This window comes from Notechis scutatus, chromosome 2, assembly GCF_049901735.1.
Source record: "Notechis scutatus isolate UNSWTSFEM ecotype Mainland chromosome 2, rNotScu1.2, whole genome shotgun sequence".
NCBI lineage: Eukaryota > Metazoa > Chordata > Lepidosauria > Squamata > Elapidae > Notechis > Notechis scutatus.
The window spans coordinates 76,836,073-76,851,174 of NC_142010.1; the positions used below are offsets into that span (position 1 = coordinate 76,836,073).

Here is a 15,102-nt window from a genome sequence, read left to right on the forward strand (position 1 = left end):
CATCAACCATTGGATTCTCTTGGGACTGCTTTGGGGGATAGGAGCGGGTGGCCTTGTGCTCTCCTGGTTCACTTCCTTCCTCTGCAGCTGCTCTCAGTCGGTGTTGATAGGAGGGGAGAGATCCAGCCCTCACCCACTGCTTTATAGATTTCTGTAGGACTCGGCACTCTCTTCGCTCCTGTTCAACATTTATATGAAGCCACTGGGTGAGATCATATGTCACCATGGACTGAGGTATCACCTATATGCTGATGATACTCAACTGTATGTCTCAGCCCGTGGTGAGTTAAGTGTTGCTGTGTCCTCCCACTTGCAGTGCCTGGAGGCTGTTAGGGGCTGGATGGGGAGCAACAGGTTGAAACTAAACCCTTGCAAGACTGAGTGGCTCTGGGTTTGGGGTTCGTTGGCTCAGGGAGAATTGCCACCTTTGGTTTTGGATGGGGTGGCACTATCCCAAACAGATCCTGTACATAATCTATTGGTTTTCCTGGACTCACAACTCCTGCTCAAAGAACAGGTGGCAGTCATGGCCAGGAGGGCCTTTTGCACAACTGCGGGTTATACACCAGTTACGCCCTTTCCTGGACCAACAGTCCCTACTCACAGTCATTCATGCCCTAGTCACCTCCCATCTTGACTATTGCAACACTATCTACATGGGGCTGCCCTTGGACAGCATCCAGAAACTTCAGTTGGTGCAAAATGCAGCAGCCCACATGGTTTTGTGCAGGCCCCAGTGTGCACATGTTTCATCTCTCCTGCAGGACCTGCATTGGTTGCCTATTTGCTTCCAGGTGCAATTCAAGGTGCTGGTTGACACCTTTAAAGCCCTTCATGGCTTGGGACCAGATTATCTGAGGGACCATCTCTTGCCAGTCACACCTACCCAACCCATCAGAGCAGGGAGGCAGAGAGTGTTGCAGGTCCATCCCCAAGGGAGATATACCTGGTGGGACCCAGGAGAAGGGCCTTCTCCATAGTGGCTCCCTCTCTCTGGAACATCATTCCCCCAGAAATTAGAATGGCCCCCACTCTAATATTCTTCTGGAAGCTGCTGAAGACCTGGTTCTGCCAGCAGGCCTGGAAAACCCAGAGCGGGATAGAGCCCATTAAATAGCTTGTGTGATCTGCTGTCATTGGAGCAGGGGTGGGAGTTGGGGGGTAATTTTGTTATATTGTACTTTATTAATTTATTTGATTTTTTTTAGTTTTTATTGTTTTAAATGTGTTTTTATATTCTGTAAGCCGCCTCGAGTCACCACAGGCGAATAGGCAGCAATATAAATTCAATAAATCAATAAATCGTTCGACCGCCAAAGGGGTTGCGACACACAGGTTGAGAACCACTGATTTAGAATATCAATCATCAATGCTAAATCAGTCATAAAATATATATTTTCAAAATGGGTAGCCATATCTAAGTATTTTTCATTTGAATGAAAATGGTGATGTAGCACTAGATAAACACACTCCACAACTAGGGTTGACCTTAAACTACAGGCAGCCCATCTTGGTTCCTAAACTCTACCAATCTTTATAATTTAAATTCCAAGTTGTTCAGACATTTTGATAAATTCAGTTTGGTTCTTATTGGATTGATGAAAAAATAGTATATATCTTATCAATAAATATTTTAAAACGATTTACTTGCTTTATTTCCTTTATCAAATCATCTAAAACAAGTTGGAGGTGATGGCTTAAGCAGTGCCTTATTATGATGTTTGAAAAATCTTTCGCTATTCTAGTGCTGACTCCAGATTTTCTCCCAAGCATAACATTGGTACCATTGGAGCAAAAATCCTATGAATTTTTTTTTCTAGGTAGTTCTCAGTAAACCCAATAATTATTTAAACTTTCAATAATTGAAGAACATGTTGTCTCTGCATCTTTTTTTTCCAATCAACTAGCTCAACAAAAATTGTCGGTGAGGTAACTGAATCGTCAACTTTTAAGAAAAGTGTAACAACTGGTTTGCAAGATATTTTTGAGGCTTCATATCAAACATATATTCAGATTATTTTCAATAATTTTGGTAAATAATTGTATTTTAATTTCTTTTGCAATAAAATCAACTATTTTCACTTCAGTTTTACGTGAAAGCAATCCTATTCCCATATCTAGTCATGTGTGGCCAGAATTTGAAAACATTTAATATAGGAGAGTTTCTGACTAAAATGGTCCCATTGAGATCAGCATATGTGGGCCTGATTGGGGTAGATTGTAGGGGTGTCACAGAAATACAATTTTATGTTATTTTATACTATTTTACATATTTATGTATTACATTATTGTATTTTATTCCATAATAATTGTATTTTATCCTATTCTTATTTTAAATTACTTTTATAGGATTTTATTGGTAATACATGTTTGAATCTTGTATTTTGATATGGCCTATAGCAGTGATAGTGAACCTTTTTGTTGTGGTGTGCTGAAAATGCACGCGTGCCAGCACCCACAATGCAATGCACCCCGCTCCCCCCTGCGTATGCATGTGCAATACCCCCATCCCGCTCCCTTACCTGCACTGCCCATGCGTGCGCCTTCCAACTGATTTTCGGCCCATTTGAGGCCATTTTCACCCTCCCGGAGGCTCAAGGGAAACCTCGGGAGGCTGAAAAACAGGCCTTCTGGGAATAACAGAAGTGCCCGTTTTCAGCCTCTGGAGGGCCTCTGGAGCCCAGGAGGGCCTCTAGAGCCATTTTCGCCCTCCCGGAGGCTTGAAGAAAGACTCTGGAGCTTCGGGAGGCTGAAAATGGACCTGTTTCCACACTTCCGATATTTCTGGAAGGCCCGTTTTTCAGCCTCCCGAGGCTGCAGAGGCTTCCCTTGAGCCTCCAGGAGGGTGAAAATGGCCTCAAACAAGCCAAAAATCAGCTAAGAGACACATGCATGCGTAATGCAGGTAAGTTTGGCTGGGTCTCGCGTGCCCACACCAATGGCTTTGTGTGCCATAGGTTTGCTATCACGGGCCTTTAAAACACATAGTTTTATGCTGCTTATTAAAATAATCAATTTGTGCCAATGAACTCTCCTCATCATTAACACACATTGTCAAACAAAAAAATTAATACAGGTCAATTTGTGTCTTTTCGATTCACCCTTTCTGACCTAGAGCGTGGCTTCGTGACTTTTCACACTGTTCTAAATGAGACCATATTTGCAGAACTGCACAAAAGTCACACCTTTTTGATACAGATGGAAGCCTATCCAAGTCCAACCATCGACTGGTTTCAGAACAAGAAGCCCCTGACTTCTGAGAGCAACAGTGATTTTGCTATCAACAGCAGGAATTTGTCAGAAACCAGGTAAACTGTTTCATCTCAACATTTTAGTGTATGCAGCATTAAGCCATCTATTATTTTTAATTGATATACTGTATACATTATGGACAGGTATCTGTCCTCCCTTTACTAAGAAAAATCTAGTGTCACTAATGGATTTCCTAAAGCTTTGCATCTATATGGAAAAAGTGGATAATATCAATAATACAAGGATAAAGAAAATATTTTTTGTTTCCCTTTCTTTGTATTCATTGGTCCAATATAAATCAAGCATCCAGGAACATATATTTATTAAATTAGAAATCAGAGTGAGATGGCACACTATGTATCTTTTAAGTTAGCTCTCATTTAACACATGATGGCAAATTCTAGTTTGTCAAATATCACAATTCATTCTAGCTTAACTAAAATGGGTTTCTCTCTTTGAGTGGAAATTTTCCCTTTGAAAAGTAACGTCATTTGTGCTCCCATATAAGCTCCACTATTGTGACTGTTGCAAGATTCTTTTTCCCACCCAGGTATCAGACTACTCTGACCCTCGTAAGGGTGAAAGCAAGTGAGGGAGGTTTGTACACTGTCCGAGCATTTCACGAAGATGACGTAAAAGAACTCTCCTTTTATTTGCAGATTAATGGTGAGCCCACCACCTTGCAATCAGTTTTATTTACAGCCAAAAGAACCTCTTTGCAAAGATTATACTTTATTAAATGTATCTTTATTTTAAATCATCTTTTAAATATCCAGGACAGGGCAGTTAATTTTCACTTAAGTATACCAAGTGTAAGGTGAATCACCATGGAGGTGCTATAACGGTTATAACTTGAGGACCTGGTCATAAGTAGAGGGTTTTTTTGAGGGGGGAAGAGTCTGCTATAACTTTGACCGGTTACTAAATGAGTAGTCAAGGATTATACCTGTATAATACATGGACTCTCATAAGACTTTTGGGAATGCAAAATATCATGAGATTTCTTGCAAAAAGAAAAAAAATAACTTTCTTTCAGAGCCAATTTTAGCACATAGTCTTGGCTATCCAAAGAGAATATGTTTCCCCTTGAGCAAGGACGGTGATAGGGGAGAAAAAAAACCAGTTGTGGCTTCCTAGGCTAACCACACCCCTACTTGGAACTTCTGTTCAAGAACTGTAGCCATTGGCTATCATTTGTCAATGTTAAGGAGAGAATCCAAAGACAGTCCACTGGCAAAACCTGGCAGAATGAAGAATAGACATGTGTAAGAGTCTCTGATTGAGAACATAATCCTATTTCTGGCCGATGCCATCTGGAGAATCAAAGACATTGACTGTCCTCTTTTGTTGTGGTCTTTTCAGAACCTGGGCAGTTTGGAAAATGAAGCAAGCTGTGAATGTCTGCACATTCCTCCTTTATCAGCTACAGCTGAATATTAGCACGCAGTAGGGTGTCCCTGGTATACTTGCAGCTCCTTCATGCAGCTATCAAAAGATGAGGGGAATCTTATTAAAACAACGGAGATTGAGAGAGGCTTCTTTCATCAGTCATGCTTTCCAAATATATTCTATACTCTCCTGCTGTTCAATAAAAGCCTTCCATCTAGTGGTTGTTTGGATGACTGCAATCTAAACAGGGAGCTGCGGTATTGGGTTCAAAGGCAAGACAGAAAATTGCAAAATCTGTATAATGGGATTTGAAAGATAAGAATTTAGGATTGCACATTTTCCCCTTTTTAGCCAAAAAGGTAAACATAAATAGGAGGTATTGGAGTATTGGAGAAATAATAGGGAAGGCCATCTTAAAGAATAATGGCAAGAAATAAAAGGAATATGATTTAGAGGCCTTCTCTTGGATAACTTCCAAATTGCAAAACATTCTGTCCCCAGAGCCTGGCTCACATTGTTTCACTGCTCAAAAAAATGCTAAAACCTTTTATTTAATAAGGGAGACTATGATGCCTAAGATACATTTATGGGCCATAGTGTATTCTTTATTGCTTTTTGTTTTAATATTCCTTTTATTTTTATTGTTCTAAACTTCCCAGAATCTTTGGATTGGGTGTCTTCTTCTTCTTTTTTTTTTTTTGCTGGGGGAGATTAGTGTCTAATAAATAAATGGGTCATTTTAACTTCTAGTGCAATTTTCATTTGACACAATTCTCAAGGGCTTCTTATGCCTCTTGAGCAAAAAGCTTCTTCCTTCCCTAAGAGCCATCACTTTCTAGTGAGTCTTGAAATTGTCCCATTAAGGAGTAGAACAGTTTTCCATTCTTCCTTCCAAGTGCGCTGTGTGGTTGTTACTCCAGACTTTCCTTTGTCATGTGTTATTGTCCATGTCCAGCTCCCTGCATCAAAGTCAGTGAAGCTACTTAAGAAACTCAACATTGACAAGAATTTCATTCAGGGGCATCTTTGGGAGATGAAGCGATGGGAATTTTTTTAAAGTTAAATTCGCAGCCATAACAGTGCACCATTTTTTATGAGAGCCACATGTGCAACACTACTAAAAGGGCTTCAACCAAAAAGTTGTGGCACCATCTTGACATTTAATTATTTATTAGGATAAAGCTGTGTTAATGAACTAAATTGCTCTCTATCAACAGGAAGTGGAGATCCTTAGCTTATCTATGACCATTTAATTAATTAAAGGATTTAAGTTTTTTTATGGCTTTCCCACAGCTTAACAATTACTTATCCTTGTACTTCTTAGCCAAAGTGATTGTGATTGTAGTCTATAGCAGGGGTCTTCAAACTTGACAGCTTTAAGACTTGTGGACTTGAACTTCTAGAATTCCTCTTCCAGTATGTTAGTTCAAGAATTCTGGGAGTTGAAATCCACAAGTCTTAAACTTGCCAAGTTTGAAGTCCCTTGGTCTGTAGTCTTCTTATTTATCTAAAGGGTTCTGACTAGATTCATACAACATGCTAATCTGAAGCCTAAAAGCTATATTATGGTTTAGCATATCTTGTAAACCCAATCATTATTACTCAAAAACTATGGTTCAGCATACTGCAAACCAACCTAGCAAATTGTTTATGCAATAATTGTTAAGAAAAATCACACCTTGGCATGTTATCATAGTAGGTATTTGCAGTGGTTCCCATGAATGAAGATCATATAGCATCTTCAGTCTGCCATTTTTGTGTGTGTAGGATGATGGAAATATTCTCCCAATTGCTGTGCATGCATTAAAGTGTGTCTTCAATGCAGGACCACTGTATGCAAAATAACAAGCCTGACTATTAGGTATTAATATTGCCCTGTTTTCTGTGATTTAACGTGATCATTAATTTACTGACAGGCTCATAACCATAATGCATCATTTATTTGCAACCTTCCAAGTAGTAATATTGCTCAATAACTGGTAACTGTGTATGTCACCAGCACTTTAGGGGATTTCCTAATAAAGTTAATTCCAGAGGCGTATGGATATGAAACTAAAAGCAATCAGTTTATTTATTTAAAAAAATAAATAAAGTATAGGATAAATGGAATATCAGTTGAGTAAGATATAGCAGTGAATTTAAACATCATGTTTCTAACTCAGAAAGTACCTTTTGTATTGTTCATTTTTCAGGAAGCTTTCCCTTGCAAAAACTGTATATCCCTATAACCAATTCTTTGTTATCTCATATTCTTTTCTCCAATGTAACCAGTCCCAGCTACAGTCACTGAACTGAAAGACAGTAGCAACAAAACAAATGGTGAGCAAACAGTGATCTGTACTACAGAAGGAATGCCCCAACCAGAGATTACCTGGTATACCTGTAATAATGACAAATGGTAAGGAGAACATTTGCACCAAACATATTGAGTGATTTTGCATTTAAAGCCCTGGGTGGGGAGAACAGCAGGAAAGAACTTGCCATGGGATTTTGCTGCAGATCAATCTTTTTATAATCTCATTATACGTGGAGTAAATTCAGATCTTGTGCTTGTTAGAATATGATTTGAATCTCACAAGAAGTAAAATATGCATCAAAATGTCTCAGTGCATTCCTAGGGGTACTGCTGTCCAGCCTTCCAAGTCCCCAAATATACCCAATACAGGCAGGTTATCCTCCATTCCTCCCCCTCTCTTTTCATTTTTCCAACTGACCATCAACTTTTCATAGTTACTGAGCATATTCAGCCCTGTTTTGGGATGGTTCCATTATCCCATATATTTTTGAAGGGGGAGGTGGAAGAGGAGATGTTAAATTCACAAACCTTTCCTGATCATCCCTGTGGTTTCACAATGGCTGTTTTTGGGGCAAAATTATTGGCCATTATGCTTTTTACACAAATACTCTTGAGAGAACTGCAAAATAATTATAAGAATAATAGCTGCTGCTCAGATGCCTCTGGGTTGAATAATTCACTCTGTAGCAGGACAGCTTGAGAAGCTAAGCATGGAGCTCCTGAATGTACAGAACCTACTGCTGAGAAAACTTTTAGTGGGACTAATCTTTAGATGCGCAGACAAAGGAATATGCTACAGTAGAGATGTAACATATTACTCAATATGATGGAGATACTGGTCAAACTCTCTTTAATTGCTTTCAAAAACAGGTGTGCGGGGGAAACTACTAAGATCCTGGGAAACACCTCAGAAGAGATGAATCTGCAAACAAATTTCACTTATGAAGATGACAGAAAAGTATACGTTGTGACAAGCAAGCTCCACTTTCACAGAGTAGATGAGCCTATCTTTATCCAATGTGCAGCTCAAAATCTCCTTGGTGCTCACACTCAGCAAATCACCCTGGTCCCATACAGTGAGTCCTACAATATCCATCTTATTATTTTTGTCACACATGTAGAAATGCAATAGTGTTATTGCACTGGTGTGGGCAGAAGTAGATTTGTGTCCCCTAGCTGTGCTGTACATCTGTTATAACTGAGTAATTTCCAGTTTAGTTTTCACCCAGCATCATCCCAGTTAGTCTCTATATTCATATCATAGCAAGCACACGCCACTCAGCATAGCTAGCAAAAATATAACTTTATGCTATTTAATAAACTTCAGTAAACGTCAAAGCATTTAACTGGCAAAACATGAAAAAGGCAGGGAAAGAGAAATATATGAACAACAGGCAATTTTTTTACATTATCTATATATCTATCTTAAAGTACAAAAGTGCTCTGATAATGCCTCAGAGAAAGTACAGGTTTGTGTACAATTATGTCTAGCAGTGGGAACTGGACAAGGTCAGGAAGCTCCGTGTGTATGAGGTGTGGACACCCACTCCTTGGAAAATCTCAACTGGAGAAATGAGATGGAGACTATGAAATACAGGTTTGATGTGTTTTATGGTGAGGCAGCCACCCAACATGATGTCTGCATAGGGTCAATTCAGCCTCTCTTACACCATCTGAAGGAGCAGAATGCTAGCATATTGGCTTATGGACCAACTGAAGCAGGCAAGACACACACCATGCTGGGAAATCCAGATCACCCAAGAGTGATCCCTCGAGATGTGTTGCAGATGACAAGAGATGATTCAGAAGATAAATGCAAATACTCTGTCTCTGTGCCCTATCTGGAAATCTATCAAGAAAAGGTTTTATTTATTTATTTATTTTATTTATTTTGTCAAAAGCTTACAACACAATAGAAATAAGAATAAATATAAGTTTAAGTATAAGAAATAGGAACTAATAATTGGGGACAATAGGACAGGGACGGTAGGCACGATTGTGTGCTTATGCACAGCCCTTACAGACCTCTTAGGAATGGGGTGAGGTCAATAGAGGTTAGTTTGAGGGTAAAGGAGTGGGGATTTGAGCAGGTGACAACAGAATCAGGTAGTGAGTTCCAGACATTGATCACTCTGTTGCTGAAATCGTACTTCCTGCAATCAAGTTTAGACTGGTTTACATTAAGTTTATATCTGTTGTGTGCTCTTGTGTTGTTGTGGTTAAAGCTGAAATATTCATTAACTGGTAAGATGTTGTAACATATGATTTTGTGCACTATGATTAAGTCCAGTCTTAGCCGGCGTAGTTCAAGGTTGTCTAAGCCTAGAATCTCAAGTCCGGTGGTGTAGGGTATTCTGTTACGAACAGAGGAATGTAGTATTTTTCTGGCAAAATACTACTGGACTCACTCAAATATATTTATATCTGATATACAGTGTGAATTCCAGACAGCAGAGCTGAATTCAAGTTTTGGTCTAGCAAAGGTTTTGAATGTCCTAGTTTGCAAATCAGTATTACCAGAGGAAAAGCTTCATAAAATTAAATTTACAACTCTTAAAGCCTTTTTGGCAGGGGTGGGTTTCTACCGGTTCTGTCCACCTCTGCAGAACCAGTAGCTCTGAAGAGCAGCAGACATAGAACCGGTTCTATGTCTGCTGATGTTTTTGCTCACCCGCCCACCTGCTCACCCTCTTACCTGATCTTTATTTTCTGATTTTTCAACTTCTGCTGCTGAACGAGGCACAGCTGCAGTTAAAAAAGCAGAAAAAGAGGGCTGTTTCAAAGGCTGCTTCTCTGCACGCAGCGTGCTGATGACAATTTACAGGCACACTCGCAGCGTGCAGGGAAGCACATCATAAATCACCGAACTTTGTAAATCCCAAACCCTGTCGTATCCCACCCCTGCTTTTTGGCAATACTGTTGCAGTGAGCTTTGGTGCTTAGGTCATTTGATATGAGAACTCCAAGCTCCTTGACAGTTTTGGACCTTCTTCAGCCCTCCCTCTGAGACTTGCCTATCCAGGATCATAACCACAAATCCTGGTGCCAAACTTGACCCAGAAACAGATCGCTAACTTTGCAGACTTTGAAAGCCATTGTTGTGGCCTGACAGCTGCCTCTTGAGAATCTTGACCTGATTTGGCTGAATGACTGCTACGATTAGAGGCCCTAGAGAAAGAAAAGGCTGGTAACACTGTTATTTTAAGTCTCTTTGTAAGAGACTTTGCAGGTGAAAAATGGATTAAGAATCTAAATAAGTATATTGAGACAGCATTGGCCATAAATGTATATGTAAATGTAGTAATTCTGTTTATGTTTCTTGTTTTAGATCTACCTTTTAAAGTGATCGTTATTTCAGTAATCGTGGCTTTTGTGATTCTCATGGTTCTTTTCCTGGTGATCCTCATTTTCTTGTGGCGAAAAGTAAGAATCTGCTTTTAGCCCTTAGTGTCTCAGATTATTAAATTCTCATCTTTTGAATAATTATGCTGAATTTCAGAAAACGATTGGCTACACAAAGTCTACTATGCCAAGGTTCTGAGAATAATCTGAAATACCAATCAAAGATTACGGTACTTACAAAACTCTCCATACTGTAGGGCAAGTATATACTTGTTTATAGGAAATAGTATTAATGTTCTTTTTTTGGTATTATTTTGAAATTATTTTCTCAATTTTCTTAGTGACAATGTGTCAACTTTTTAAATCTGTAACTATTATCACAATGAGAATGTTAAAAAGAGAATGAACATTTTTCAAGTTTGTAAAAGAATTTTTATTTTTATATCATGGAAGCTAACTAAGCTAATGGAGCTGCTTTTAAATGGCTGCTTTGTGAATGGGTGGGATAAGTTACAGGCTGCATTCCTTATTGAAAGACCCATTGATTTCTGTGCAGAAACTTCTGCTGATGTTGTAATGTACCACTTGAACTACTTTAGCTCTCTTTAAGGAAGGGAAGGAGGCAGCCCCCTTCCCTTGGAGAAAGGCCTTTGTATGTAGAGACAGGCTATAGGTTTGGGTGTGCAATAATACCCTATGCAAATTGCACAAGGAGGAGATCTCCAGAGTGAGCCTCTTCTTGCAGTGGGGCTGCCTCTTATGTAGCCCTGCCGTCTTCTAACTATTTTGTTTCCTTCTACCAGAAGCCTCGATATGAAATTCGCTGGAAGGTGATTGAGTCAGTCAGCTCTGATGGGCATGAATATATCTATGTGGACCCTATGCAACTGCCTTATGATTCCAGTTGGGAAGTCCCAAGGGACAGGCTGGTTTTAGGTGAGAAGAGTAGGAGTAGGCTAAGAGACAAGTTTAATACATAGAAGCTAGATGCCACTAAATGCCACCCTTATCCAACAGATAGCGTTCTTGCAATTAAAATTAGGGTTTTTTTTTAATGGAATTCTATGGGGAACAGAAAGCCTTAGTCCATAACGAAACCATTTTACTGATTCTTCTCCATGATACCTGGGAGGAGGAGAGTTCATCTGTACAAGGTTGGGGAAGGTTGCATTCAGAATTCCAGGTCTGCGTCTTGTTTCTCACTAGGTGGCTCTTGGACTGTGAAGCCTCATCCTTTGATCTGCAGCATACTTTTCAAAGGCTTTTAAAGGATGCTGAAAGATGGGTGACAGGCATAATAACTATATTCAGATTGTAATATAATATGCATTACTTAATGTTATGGGAAAACCCAGTAATTCACATTTGTGTATCTATGCAGTGAGGTGCTTCATAAACATGAAAGAATTGGGCTGGGAATAAGATGAAGGCCGAGTCAGGAGTTTTAAAAAAAGAGGTTGCCAAGGAGACATCAGCCATGTTAATGCCAGAGGAGAAAGGCCCTTACATTGGTGGCTTAGAAAAATAATCAGCATCTTGTATAAACAACATACATTGTGGCACTCTGGATATAATGTAGTTGTTAAATTGTATTTCACGAATATCATCACAGTGGTTTTGACAGTTAAGACTTTAATAATGAAAGAGGAATATTGGTACTGGTGTTTTTTTTTTAATTCTGTGAAGCCGTCCAGAAAGTAATCTGAAGTGAAGTGACCTAGAAATTTAATACATCGACAATACATCTGAGAATGTGAAGCTCAAAATATGTAATTACTCTGCCCCTGGTGGACTCACTGGAGAAGAGACTAATGCTGGGGACGATTGGGGGCAAAAGAAGAAGGGGATGGCAGAGAATGAGGTGGCTGGATGGAGTCACTGAAGCAGTTGGTGTGAGCTTAAATGGACTCCAGGGGATGGTAGAGGACAGGAAGGCCTGGAGGAACGTTGTCCATGGGGTCGTGATGAGTTGGACACGACTTCGTGATTAACAACAACAAAGTGGTCACATTTAGCATACTGTTCTAATTGGGATCACACTCTTAGCAGATCAGACAGGGAGAGGCCAGCCCTGGTCCACCCCTAAATCATTCCCTGTGGCATAGCTCTTTCTTCTGACCAAACTTTCATGTTAAGGACTATCCATACAACAATACTGTCAAGCCCTCCCCTGTTTGTAGTTAGAGAAGAGGATGCATTTTATATTTTATTTTAATTTAATCAGAATTTTTGACTGTTGCAATCTTATTATTCTCAGCTGTTTTACGGGAAACAAAAATCACATAGCTATTTGATCTATCTTCTGTTTGCTGCAGGACGTACGTTGGGCTCTGGAGCCTTTGGGCGTGTGGTGGAAGCAATTGCTCACAGCCTCAGCCACTCTCAGTCCACCATGAGAGTTGCTGTGAAAATGCTCAAGTGTGAGTTTGGACTGTTTCTTCTTCCTACCAGCACATGGAAATACAACTAATCATGCCGTCTTCCATGCCTGGCTTACTCCTTTAGGCTGTCTAACAATATATTGTCATATTCATTGCTTATCCACCTTCCCATTCCATTATCTTTGGTACCAATCCCGTGGCATACATAACGGTGTCCATAATGTATAATATGTTATCGATATAATAGCATACATGATTTATCTGGTTCAGTATCCAACAAGATTGCCCCAATCTTCCTTCATGTATAAACCCAGTGTGGATTGCATTTTAAAGCAATCCACCTTGAGTCACCATGTGCGACTAGGCGGCAATATGAATCTCTTAAATAAAGTAGTATCTATATTTCATTACTGCATTCATCCACCCTACAGCCACAGCCCGAAGCAGTGAAAAGCAGGCTCTGATGTCAGAACTGAAGATCATGAGCCACCTTGGGCCTCACTTGAACATTGTGAACTTGCTTGGTGCTTGCACCAAAGGAGGTACTGTTTTCATTTTAATCTCTTCAACCCGGATGTCTGTCTCTACCCTTGCCATTTTCTTCTGGAATTGCAGTCTTTTGATTTGGCGTGGAGTTTGGCAAATAGATGAAGATGTTCATGTTTTCATTAGTTAATGAGCTATTCCTGTGTAGCTATTTTCTGAAAAGGATATAACCTGCCTTTTATCACCCTCCCAATTTCCATCCAATGCAAATGAGAACATTACCATTTATCTCTTTCCAAACCACACATATTTCAATTTCTTCATTAAAATCTAAGTTCAACTCCTGCTGATTTACATGGAGAGATTTAGTTAGAATTTTGCATTAATAGTTTGTCTTGCCTTTCCAGGACTTTTTTTTTTAAAAAAAAAAAAAAACATTCCGGTTTAATATACAACCCTGGATTTCCCAAGTGGTCTTCCATCCAATTACTAATCACAGTTAACTATGTTTAGCTTTTCAAGATCAGCCAAGGCCAGTTGTGTGCTACCACTTAGTGTGTGTCATTTGAATGAAACCATCTTTGATATATAATGAAAGCCCTGTTAGTTTTATTGAATCCATTATACACTCAACTTTATTTGCTATTTTTAGCCTTTTATTACTATAGAGACTGTCCTGATCAAAAAATAGATTCAAATGTTAATGGAGATTAGTGCTGAAAAGTCCTCTTTTCTAAATGCATTATATCAACATTGCTAGCTGTTTTTCATTTATGCTTTTAAGACTATGTAAATAGCTAGGTTTGTAAATAACACAACCATCATCTGATATAGCTACGGTACACTGAAATATAGTTATTTTTATCAAATAAATCTGTTCCTGCCACCTGCTGAAATGTTTAAAATCACATTATAGTTTTTAAAAATTATACCTTGCATGTCCTTCCCACTTTTCTGGTTTTGAACAGGTTCCAGTGCTAGGGGAGGTATGCTATGCTATGTAATTTGTGCAGATATTTGCAACTCTTAAAGAAAAAAAGAAACATTACTTAATCCAAATGATGAAAGCAATGAGAGGGTCAGTGCAGGAAACAGGGTACAAGGAGCTGGTTCACATGCTCATCCAGTTAAAGGTTCTTGCTTTGTAGTAGAATAGTCAGCAGATGGCAGTTGTGTGATATAAATGTTCCAAGGGACAGCAGCACAAATCTCTGTGAGCAAACAATATGTGCTTGATCATTTGTTTACAATCACTATTTTATTGTAATCTGATTGCAATGACAATCCATATTGATTTGATGATATAGATCAATAGTTATATAGATGATATGGATTCAAATACATAGGAACACACACTTAGACGTTTTTTATCTATTTATATGCAATACTCTTTGTGTCTCTTAATTGGGAAAAAGAGTTTTGTGTCTTCTGTTCTACTACTTAGAGAAGAATATCAACCAATAAGAGTATGAATTGATCCATCTGCTGTAAGGAGAGGGTAATTTGGCCATCAGATATCCTCAAAATATCAGTCCATTGTATTATTCCAATATTTGGCAATAATAATGATGCTCCAAATGATGTTTAATATAGTATTATTGGTTTTTAATAAAGAAAATTGGATATACATCTGGGAAATATGAGGGTATGTTTACAAGCTTCTACAAAAGCATGCAGTGACATTTTAACACTTTAAAAAAAGACTCAGAAAGAGACATACAGGGAAAGAGTTGGAAGTCTACTTCCCACATCTAAGTAATACTATTTTACCTGGACTATATTCACTACACATGTGAGAACCCCCAAATACTTGCTTTGCTAAGTAAAATGCTCCATCACACAAAAATCTAGTATTCAAAGAAGAAATATTCTAGATGAGCTTTTGTTTGGAAATGGTAGTCTTGAAGTTTAGTGGAGTGCTCAGTTATGTCAACACCCCAAACAAATGCTTGTAAA

The 15,102-nt window shown here is 38.9% G+C and overlaps 1 protein-coding gene across 3 annotated transcripts in view; it reads left to right on the forward strand.

Annotated features, from left to right (window-relative positions):
* PDGFRB (platelet derived growth factor receptor beta) overlaps window positions 1-15,102 on the forward strand; it is a 96,904-nt gene that overhangs the window by 51,454 nt on the left and 30,348 nt on the right. For all 3 annotated transcript variants that reach the window (XM_026686246.2, XM_087955181.1, XM_087955180.1), the window contains 8 exons: window positions 3,116-3,308; window positions 3,803-3,918; window positions 6,913-7,039; window positions 7,808-8,013; window positions 10,266-10,360; window positions 11,083-11,215; window positions 12,595-12,699; window positions 13,092-13,202. In XM_026686246.2, the coding sequence (XP_026542031.2) occupies window positions 3,116-3,308; window positions 3,803-3,918; window positions 6,913-7,039; window positions 7,808-8,013; window positions 10,266-10,360; window positions 11,083-11,215; window positions 12,595-12,699; window positions 13,092-13,202 (1,086 nt within the window). The remainder of the gene's footprint in view (window positions 1-3,115; window positions 3,309-3,802; window positions 3,919-6,912; window positions 7,040-7,807; window positions 8,014-10,265; window positions 10,361-11,082; window positions 11,216-12,594; window positions 12,700-13,091; window positions 13,203-15,102) is intronic.